We start from the raw sequence: 10237 nt of genomic DNA on the forward strand, positions 1-10237 counted from the left end.
ACTGGCACCTTGACAGCACTAAAGAACCACAAGACTGTCACCTGCTACAATCTCAGTCATGGCTCATGGCCCTTGGCTTTGGCAGCAGCATGTGGCTATAAAAGTGAACGTCGACAGGCGACTGGTAAACAAGCTTTAAAAAGCAAATGGAAGATATGTGGCTACCGGTAATCTTTATTGCCTGTCTCGTGGTTGCCAGCGGGTCCGGGAACGATGGCAAGACGGTCGCTGAGCCAACTTTTGTGCCGCGTTACACTCTGACGGCTGAAAGTAAGAACAAGGATCTGGACCTGAGTCCAGACGGCGATCGGCAGAGACCGCCCATTAACGAGAATGGACATCCGACACAGAAACCCTGGCGACGCGGAGAATACGTATACGATAGTGTTTACACTGCCAACTGGCCAGCTCCTTCTGCTCCCAATGCCATGCTGGGCCTTCTCGGTCCTTTGCTGGCACCCGGCCTCCTGCTGATGGGCGTGAATCTCGGTGCGCTTCTCTACATGCTCCTCGGTCTGCTGGGTCTGGCCCCGCCGCGGAATAACCGACACGCGACTGCGGACGACATTTACCGCAGAGACAGACACAATTTGGGTGATGGCAAGGAATCGGCCATATATTTTTAGATAAAGCGCGTTACGCAGTTTTCACACAACTTACATATAAATAAACGTACATAAATATATTTAAGGTATTCAGTGTTTCAGTTTGAATAAAGAACTCAAATCGAAAATGGTTTTTGCTTCTGAATTTGGATGAGTTAGTGTTCGGATGTTCCGTGGGTATTGAATTGGTTTCGAATCCCACAACAGAACAAATCGTTAAATAATAAAAGCGAACAAAAACTAAAACTAATGTTTACAGTGCCCCGTCCCGTTTCGTCCCTCCTCTCCTCACTTCATTTTTTCAAGCGAAACGATGCGGCCCGATTGAACTTAACAAGCGGCGGATCCTTAGTGCCCGTTCCCAGTGGTTTGCGCGTTAACGTTGAACTTCCCCCTAATGCTGTGAGTGGATGAAAGGAATGAAATAGCGTATAGATGGAGCCTTTTCGGGTACATACCCTTTGCCACAAGGGCGCGCGGGCTCTTGCGCACATAATTTCCGTTGAATTTTACATTTTCCTTGGCTATTGAGGCAGCGGCCAGGGTTCGCTGTAGTCCTTGGGTGGTAAAGTTGTTAGATTTAAGCAAAACTGAAAGCGAAAAGTATTAATTACGTGATGGACTGTCTGTAAGAGCTCGTTCATAAATAGTACCTTGCTTGATCTTGTCGTTGCCACCGCGCACATTTTGTTCGGACAGCAAGTCCGTCACAATGCGCTGATGGACTTTTCGCTGTTTAGTGACCGTCGATGTCAGAGCATTGAAGGTGGTGCCCAGGATTTGCGTCTGGTCGAGAGTACGCGGCTTCTTGAATGTCTTGTGCGCTTCGTCAGAGTCTGAGTCTGTTTCCAGGCTGTCCGAACTGTCCACACTCAAATGGAGATCATCATCAATTTGTGCTTTCCGCACAAACTGTCGCTTCATCGCGCTGGCTGTGAGTGTATCTGCCTGTTCTTCGTCCTCTTCGCTGCCCAGAAAACGCTTGTTCCCAATTTTTTCAGTCTCGTCAGTCTCGAGCTCCAAAGTGTTGACCTCAGATTCAGCGAATCGCATTTTTCGCTGCAGGCGATCGTACAATGCCTGAACCTCTGGCGTCAGCTTCTCCGAAGCCTCCAGACGGTCGTACAACTGGCTCAGCACATCACAGGCCGTGGTAAAGGATTTGCGTATAAGGTCCGAGTTCTCCACCAGCTCGCGGTTGATCGCGTATAGGTGATTTTTGGATATATTCTGCTTTGCCATCTGCAGTTCGAGATCCTTGCTCTTTATATACAGGCCAAGGACTTGCTGAAGCTTCGATTGATTGACTTCACGCTTTAAACTCTCAACTTCCCGGTGGGCGTGCTGCACTTTGGCTTGCCAGCTCGGCAGCTCCTCTGTGTATTTATCGTTTTGATTGGCCAGTGTACTTATATAGTTATTAAAGCGGCGGTAGTCCTACAAAATTGGATGAAATCATTCTATTCATATTGCCAAAATACGATTTAAAATTCAAACGATTATCATCGTTTTCTAGGTTACGTGACGTTACGTTGCGTGGTTCAAAATTTTACGAGTTGGCATCCCCAATAACAGCTGTTCAGCTCTGCCGCATTTAATCAAACAAATTTACAAAAATAATTTCAAGCAAATGCTCAGGAATTCGTTGCATTTAATGGCCCTGGGTGGGCGACATGCTCTAATGCGGTGGTCACTGCTCACCTGCCCCACCAGAATACTGCCGGTAGAGAAGCAGACGCAGCCAATGCAGATCGGCTGGCTGCTGGCACGCAGTTATGCAAAAGGAAAAGACAAAAAGAAGGAGAAAGGCGGCAAAGGCAAGGCGGGAAAAGTGGAAATCAACGAGCAGCAGCTGCGAGAGATTATTAACTTGGACAGTCTCAATACACAGATGGAAAAGTCGGTTCAGCAGATGAAGGAAGACTTTATCAAGCACCTGTCGCTACGCTCCACCAGCGGATCCATTGACACGCTGCGCATCAAAGTGAACGGCGATGAGCACGAGCTGCAGGAGCTGGCACAGATATCACGAAAGAATCCCAAGACGATTATTGTCAACATGATTGCCTTTCCACAAACCATTCCCGATGTGCTGAGGGCCATCGAGAAGAGCGGCATGAACCTGAATCCCCAGCAGGACGGCACAACGCTGTTCATACCCATACCAAAGGTGACCAAGGAGCACCGCGAGAATCTGTCCAAGAACGCCAAATCTTTGTTTGTCAAGTACCGCGATGCCATACGCAGCGTTCAGAATGAGCACATTCGCAAGCTGAAGAACAAGCCGGAAGTTGCCAAAGACGATGCCTTTGCTGCCCAGACCCAGGTCACGGCAATCGCGGATAAGTACATTGCCGAAGCGGACAAGCTGCTGGCCAGCAAGCAGAAGGAACTGCTGGGCGACAACTAAGACTGATTGATGTGTTCGAGCCGGGGATCGTTGATTTAAAAGCAAAACAAATAAATTACAATTATCATTTGTTCACTTACCTCTTGACACGTCCGTTGGTCCTGTGACAACATCTTCCTAAATTCTTCAAAATCCTTTTTCAGCGTCTGACGGTAATTTATAATCTTAATCTTACTCTTTATGCCAATACCGCACTCCTGGATCGTCTTTGCAGTGGCATATACAGCATCTATCTTGCTGTACCATGACTTCAGCTCCTGGGGATCGTAACCATTGCTGCCACCGCGCTCCAGCTGGGCTACCTTTGCCTCCAACGCCTTGTTGCGCTCCTTCAATCGCTCGTTCTCGGCCGTTACCTCGTCGATCTTCTTCACATAGAACTCTGTGGGCATTTTCGACTTGAGCACGTTCTGCTTCAATGTGGTTCGGATCTTCTTCGCACGACTCGCGTACTTCAATGTGTTGTAGGTGTCCTCGTATGTAAGGGAGCTCATCGACACGTTGGCCACCATCAGGGTGCGGCAGTTGCCGCCGAGAGAGTCTTTAAGGATGCGTGTCAGGTTCGAGTCTCGGTAGGGTATGTGCTTGAGGCCATCGGCCAACTTGTTGATGCAGTTACCCAGCGCCAGGAGACTCTTGTTGATACTGGCACCCTCCTTGAAGCGCACACCAATGCCCTTGGTGCTGGCTGCTCGTTCACTGCCCGCCAAATCAATCATCGACAGCTTGACCGTTCGTTTTGTGTCAGTTTTGCGATCCGTGATGCGTATGTGCACCTGGAAGATGGCGTGGGAGCGCGAACTCTCCGCGTTGGCATCGGTGGGGTGTTGGGTTCGATGCGAGTTTCCCAGGGCCAGCATCCTCAGCAGTTCTTCGGCGCTGTAGATGGGCGTCAGTCTCAGCCCGCTCACAACCACACCGTTGGAGTCCTCGCGTAGTTTTAGTGGACCCGACTTTGTGAGCAGATTCATCACATGTTCGTTGTATACCTCCAGGTATGAGACGCCCACATCAAATTTCCTCAAATCACTTTGTGCCTGGATCTTCTCGAACAAGTCGCGCATGGTCAGAAACGTTATGCCGGGAGTGGCTTCGCTGCCCAGCATGGTAAATGTCTTCCCAGCTCCTGTCGCGCCATACACAAACACGGAGCAGTTGTACCTTTACACACACACACACACATACACAATTAGAGACATGAAATGCTTGTAAACAAAGGCAACTTACCCATTGAGCACCGCGTCGACCAGCGGCGCCGTACACTCCTCAAAGAGATCCTGATTTGTGTTGTCTATGTCGAACACGCGATCGAATTCCATAGTCAGCTTTTTGTTCATACGCTTGGTGATGTCGCGGTAATTCTGTTTGGTGCCGTGGAAGAAGAACTCATCGTCTTCTTCGTCAGGATCGAATAGCAGCGCCGATCTATCCATAACCTTGATAATACTGCGCTGCTGATGTTCCAATTCCTTCGAATTATATGGTCTGACGCGAACCGCCACTTTTATATTTGTGTGCTCCACCGGCATTATGATGTGTTATCTGTTCGCATTCGTTTTCATAAATCAACAATTTGAAACCATTTAGTTCTTCAGCAAATTAATTTTCACGTACAGCCTGGAAACGAACGTTGTTGTTTGAATTGACACTATCGGCGATTCCCTTTTGTAGGCATCTTTATCCAATTTGCTTTGTTTCTCTAACTGAACTGTTTTTCAGGGCTGTTTTGATGGATACCGATAGTGGAGTTGCTTTCGGGGAATATCGAGTTGTTTGCTATTTTTTGTTAACCTTTTTAATAGTAACCTTATTTTGCAAACAATCCAATAAAAGAAAGTCATGAAAATTAGCGAATCTTGTGGGAAATTGATTGATGACTCGGATAAAATTATAGTCTTAGCGCTACAAAGCCTAACTAGCTTGTAATATTTAATAGAACATCAAAATTGAGGAAAATTAATTAAGATTTACGGTATATTTGCAAGTTTGATCGTGTATTCTTTTGGGTATATTTATGGGTTATTGTGTGCACAAATTATTTATTTTGTTCTTTCTTGCACGCTCGCATACAGAAATAATTTTCATTGTTTAAATTTTAGATAATTGTTTCAGTAAAATTCTAAGTTTGGAGTTTAGAGTTTAAAAATATCATATTGGTAATATATTTTACTTGGAAAAAATATCAAAATAATATTATATATATCACTGCAAAAATATCGATATTGATAGTTTGGATATTGTTTTGCTTGTATATATTTGCTAAATTCAATTCCGTTCGCATCGGTATAAATAGTTCCCATAAATAAAACAGAAACCTTACGTATGTTTGTAACATCTTTGTTCCTCATTCCACTTTTGTGTTTTTAATTTGACTTTTCAACTATTCTTCGTTTCACATACATAATTCTTTTGAGTAAGTGTTTATGGTTATTTGGTTCAAAACACCCACAGACTTTTTCACAGAACGAAAATCCTCCAGATCATATTTCTATCGGTGGCTCATATAGTCCCTGAGCCAGACTGCCAGACGGATAGACAGACATGGCTGTATCGACTCGGATATTGATGCAGATCAATACTACTAACAACAGTTATATATTCTTTATGGGGTCGAAAACATTTCCTTCTGTGCGTTACATACATCCACTTTTTTGAACAAATATAAAAATATATATTTATTTAGATCCTGTGGTTAGTTCCCGAACTTGAAATATCAAAAAATATCGCTAAAACGTATCAATATATTGATATTTAAAAAAAAAAACCATGTAAATATATTTTTATTTCGAAAAATATCGATATATTGATATTTTGATATTTATTTGACAACACTAGGTCACACTGGCAAAATTATTTAAGGAACAGGAAAAGTTTTTTAACTCTAGCACAAAATTCAATTGCACACAAAATCATAACGTTTAACATGAGTGCAAAAGTTTTATTCGCTTGCTCCAAGTGTTTCTCGCGTCATCCATACGAAGAATTATCCTCGGGACAGCAGCTTTGCAAGGTGAAAAGCGAATTGCGGACACAATTAAAAGAAAGAAAAAAATATAATGACTGTGGCCCTAACAAAATGCAGTAAACAAAACGTTTGATGTTTGTGTGTGTTTTATCTTGACAAGCTACAGCAATGACGCGTCGCTTTGTTGCGAAAATTTTGCTGCGCATTTAAGTGAAAATGGACGGCAAGAAGAAGCAGCGTCTGTCGCGGCCACAGCGTCAGTTTGTTTGTCGGTGTCTGCTGTGACTAATAAACAACTCAAACAGCTCAGCACAGCAGGCAGCATCTGCAGCATTTACTAAACCTACATTAAAATTCATTTTCGCAGGGCTGCCGTGGTTCTACCTCAGTTGTTAAATGTACTTACTGCCGCTCGGAGTTTCAACCCGCCACGTAAGTTGAATGGATCTCCAGGCCTGATAATGACACTCTCTATTGAGTTCTTCCCTACATCTACTTCACAGCAAATCACAGAGTGCCTGTAAAAAATGCGAACACTATCTTGGAAAATACGGTAAGCCCAGTCCGTGCGAGTGCTGCAAGATTGTGGCTGCCTTCGCGGGGTCCAAGTGCATGAGGTATGTTCCGTTCACTTCTTGGTTTCTCTTAGTTTTTGTAAACTGAAACACAACACTCAAGTAAATCCTTTGGTAAAAGTAGTTTGGTTCTACTCTGAGCAACGTGTGACCGTGTAACTTGAATGCACAATGTAGGAGCAAAGTTGGAATCTCTTTTGAATCTCTTTCCCAAGCAGAGCATTAACTTTAAATTGTTGTTTATGAAACCCCATAGCCTAGATACCCAACTAATTGTGCCTTCAATGTTCATGACATGACTTTGTAACTCTTTCAGTAGTAGATTCTTCTTGATTTTCTAACTATTGAACCAAAAAATCAGTCAAAACCAAACAATACAACGTCTCTTATGAACGCAAAACATTTTTCTTCTTCTCTTTTTCTGCTGCCACGTGTGAAACGAAAAAATGTAACAATCTCAAAATCACACAAAACCATGCAAAATAGATGCGCCAGCTACGAGGCAAAATATGGACCACCAGTCCACTGCGACGAATGCAAGCTGCGATCAGCCTTTGACAGGCGCGACGAGAACAAAAAGGTCAGCGTCCCTCACTCACTCGCACTGCACCCGGCCAAGGAGCGCCCTTCGGAAGCAGCCCTTAATGTTAAAACCATAAATTTAAGACTAATAAATTTAGAAATATCGAGCGGGGTAAACTGTACTGCTGCTCGCCACCTCGTCGATATGCACGAGTCTAGAATCATGTATTTGCGTTCATAAGAGACCAAATCTATTATAAGATTAGGGCTTAAGCCTTGTAACCACCCTTAATCAATCACATGTTTCGTTTCACCTTCAGGTCAATGGAAAACTCCTATGCTGGCTGTGTACCTGCGCCTACAAACGCGCTGTGCTTAAGGCGCAGCAGGAGGGCCGAATACCCATGTCCAAGAAGCGGCCGCATGAAAAGTCTTCTTCCTCGCACAGAGACAGCGCCTCGGCAAAGAAGCCATCGCGCAATGAGCTCGGCAAGAGCGGCGGCAGCAACAATGCTGGCGGCGTTACGGCGGTGAGCGGAGCCGGATTGGATCATCCGGACAAGATATCGCGCGGAAACAGCGGCAACGGCACAATCGCAGCCCCGGCTGCCATCACTGTCGACACTAATTCGTCCGATCATGTGGTGGCCATTACATACCTTAAGGAACGCATCGCCAGCCTGGAGAAGCGCCTCAATCAAAAAGACAAAGAACTGTTGGAAAAGGATAAACAAGTTAGTAAAGCGCATGAGTTTTTATTACTAAAAATCTGCTAATATCTGTTCATGGTGACTACCTTTTAGTTGACCGAACTGAAGGGCAAGAACTTTGAGAAGGAAAATGACATGCGCAACAGGCTGAAGGAGGTCGAGCGCCTGCATGACATGAAGGTGGATAACTTGAATCGTAAAATTTCCAGTCTCCTCAAGGACTTGGCCACTTTGAAAAAGAGCAGCAAAAAGGCGGCCAGCGGAGCCATGAAGGCAGAGAGGGAAGCCATCAAGCGGGAGAATCTGTCGCCAAAAGAGGAAATTATTGCGGCAGCACCAGAGAAACAAATCAAGACATCCGAGCCCGCCGACCTGGACAAGGACGAGAAGAGTTGCGACCGTGAGGAAGATCGTAGCGAGCAGGAGGATCGCGCAAGTGTGCGTTCGCGCTCCGCCTCAGGCTCCAGCAGAGCCAGTCCCTCTTCGAACTGAGAGTGGCGCCCTATTCTCCACCCAGACCAGTGTGTAACAATTCAATCCTCACAAATGCATGGTTGTAGGATTTGTTGCACCGATCTTTTAGTTTTTTTGCTATTAAAGCTAATATTTTTGTACTTTGCTTTAATTGTAATATAGTTTTATCAGATTGTTTTATATACACTTTTATGTCGCTCATCCCAATCCTCAAAACGCAGAAAACGCGAATGTTTCACCTGTTTCTGTCCACTGCTTTCCCTACAATTGTCATCATAGAAAATGTAATTTTATAGGCTCCACTTAACGAATTCTACTTTAGTTTAATTCACGATGGAATGACACAAAGCGAAAGCATTGTATACACTTTAAGAAATATACAAGTTGGGAATGATATATATGTACTTTCAACACGCGTGTTTATTCAACATTTAAAACTATCAACAGCGACCAGAGCGGGACTAGTGGGGCTTCGGCTTGTGCCCGTCGACGTAGAAGTTTCGCGTCGCCTTGGGCAATTCGAGTTCAATGCCGTCCATGCTCTTGTCGAGCAGGATTTGGCAGCCGAGGCGCGAGTTCTCACGCAGAAAGGGAGCCATGTCCAGCAGGTCGTCCTCTTTTTCCTCGGCATCCTTTAGTTTTTCGAGAAAATTGTAATTCACGTAAACGTGGCAGGTGGTGCAGGCTAACGATGCTTCGCAGGCGCCCTCCATCTCGATGCCGTGACGATGGGCCAGGTAGAGCACATTGTCTCCGACTTTTCCCTGCACTTTGGTGCGCTTTCCATCCTTGTCAACGTACGTGATGTTTACTCTGCGATGCAGGGAACTCTACATCAATTCAAGATTTATTAAGGACGTTAGCCGTACTCACATTTCATCTGGAGACTTGGGATCTTGCCACTCGTACTCGCCATGCCGCAGCCCTGCATGGGTGGAGAGACACATAACCATTTCATAATCTCAGACACTGATTACATTTACAATGAACTCGCTCCGGATGGGCAATTTCGACAAACTTACATGATGTGGTGTGCAGAGCCTTGATGTGTGTGAGGCGGGAGGATCTGACAATCTGTTTTACGACTAATTTGCAGGAATTCCCCGACTGCCGCAAAAGTAAACAAAACATTTTTAAGGTTACCGTGTGACCGCGGAATTATCGATATACCCTTGCATTTTCAAAGTATACTGTAAATATACCGTAAATCTTTAATTATTTTCCTTGATTTTGACGTTCGATTTGATATTACAAGCTAGTTAGGAGTCTCCGCGCTAAAACAATAATTTTATCCGATTTATCAATCAATTATCCACAAGATTTGCTATTTTTCACGACATCCTTTTCTTGGAATGATTCCAAATTCAGTTTAAAACTAAAAAGGTCAACCAACAAAAAAAGCATAAAACGTTCCGTCAGTGTTTGTTGATTGTCAACCGGTATGTATGGTATAGTAAGTTCGTTTGTATGCCCTATTGCCATTAATATTAAAATATACTTTTATGGCTTCTCTCAAACATTAATAATGACTTCATATTAGACTGACATGTTTTTAATATGCCTTTTATGTATATACATGTGTAAATCGAACTACATATATTTTGGGTATCTGCATAATTTTGTTGAGATGGCTTACCAACATCATTGATTGGAGGCAGAGATTTACAACATTTCTTCAATTCCAGGATATCCTCGAATTGGAGAATTCCCTCCAACTACATGTTGCTTATTCCGTGCCAAATGTTGGAGAACAGTGCTGCTCACTTTTCGTAGCATGTTGCTGGTCCATACAAATTATGTTGCCAACGTGTGCTGATAGAAGAGGAATACTGGATAATATAATGCACAATATTAATTTCACCGATTTGAAAGCATGTGAAACATTAGTTTGTGAACCATAGTCACTTCCCATCACTGAAAGCTCGATATATATCGGTGACTAGATTTGGCGCCCTTTCAGTTCAAATTAAAAATGT

At 44.1% G+C, this 10237-nt stretch overlaps 5 protein-coding genes across 7 annotated transcripts; 3 read left to right on the forward strand and 2 right to left on the reverse strand.

Moving 5' to 3' along the window:
• The first annotated feature begins 70 nt into the window (after positions 1 to 70).
• Positions 71 to 685, forward strand: LOC117579275. Its single transcript, XM_034265071.1, has one exon. It carries the CDS (start codon positions 147 to 149, stop codon positions 624 to 626), a length of 480 nt encoding a protein of 159 aa, XP_034120962.1. The 5' UTR covers positions 71 to 146; the 3' UTR covers positions 627 to 685.
• On the reverse strand, positions 596 to 4695 carry LOC117579259 (kinesin-like protein KIF18A). The gene is made up of 5 exons (XM_034265046.1): positions 4243 to 4695; positions 3096 to 4176; positions 1259 to 2042; positions 1064 to 1195; positions 596 to 1005 (listed from the first exon to the last, which is right to left on the reverse strand). Exons 1-5 carry the CDS (start codon positions 4542 to 4544, stop codon positions 899 to 901), a joined length of 2406 nt encoding a protein of 801 aa, XP_034120937.1. The 5' UTR covers positions 4545 to 4695; the 3' UTR covers positions 596 to 898.
• On the forward strand, positions 2178 to 3102 carry LOC117579266 (ribosome-recycling factor, mitochondrial). The gene has a single exon (XM_034265062.1). It carries the CDS (start codon positions 2236 to 2238, stop codon positions 3013 to 3015), a length of 780 nt encoding a protein of 259 aa, XP_034120953.1. The 5' UTR covers positions 2178 to 2235; the 3' UTR covers positions 3016 to 3102.
• A 1147-nt stretch (positions 4696 to 5842) lies between the features above and the next one.
• LOC117579263 (protein FAM76A) lies at positions 5843 to 8659 on the forward strand. Of its 3 annotated transcripts, XM_034265056.1 has the most exons (6): positions 5866 to 6025; positions 6348 to 6412; positions 6484 to 6597; positions 7042 to 7135; positions 7398 to 7811; positions 7881 to 8572. In XM_034265056.1, the coding sequence occupies exons 1-6, from the start codon at positions 5939 to 5941 to the stop codon at positions 8277 to 8279; spliced, it is 1173 nt and encodes a 390-aa protein (XP_034120947.1). In that variant the 5' UTR covers positions 5866 to 5938; the 3' UTR covers positions 8280 to 8572. The 3 variants fall into 3 exon arrangements, with proteins under 3 accessions (XP_034120949.1, XP_034120947.1, XP_034120948.1); XM_034265058.1 differs by lacking the exons at positions 7042 to 7135; positions 7881 to 8572 and having other exon boundaries at positions 5843 to 6025; positions 7398 to 7731; XM_034265057.1 differs by lacking the exons at positions 5866 to 6025; positions 6348 to 6412; positions 7042 to 7135 and having other exon boundaries at positions 7881 to 8659.
• On the reverse strand, positions 8658 to 9436 carry LOC117579274 (adrenodoxin-like protein 1, mitochondrial). Its single transcript, XM_034265069.1, has 3 exons — positions 9284 to 9436; positions 9135 to 9186; positions 8658 to 9074 (listed from the first exon to the last, which is right to left on the reverse strand). Exons 1-3 carry the CDS (start codon positions 9390 to 9392, stop codon positions 8723 to 8725), a joined length of 513 nt encoding a protein of 170 aa, XP_034120960.1. The 5' UTR covers positions 9393 to 9436; the 3' UTR covers positions 8658 to 8722.
• Positions 9437 to 10237: the final 801 nt, after the last annotated feature.

This window comes from Drosophila guanche, unplaced genomic scaffold (genome assembly GCF_900245975.1).
Source record: "Drosophila guanche unplaced genomic scaffold, DGUA_6, whole genome shotgun sequence".
Classification (NCBI taxonomy): Eukaryota; Metazoa; Arthropoda; class Insecta; order Diptera; family Drosophilidae; genus Drosophila; species Drosophila guanche.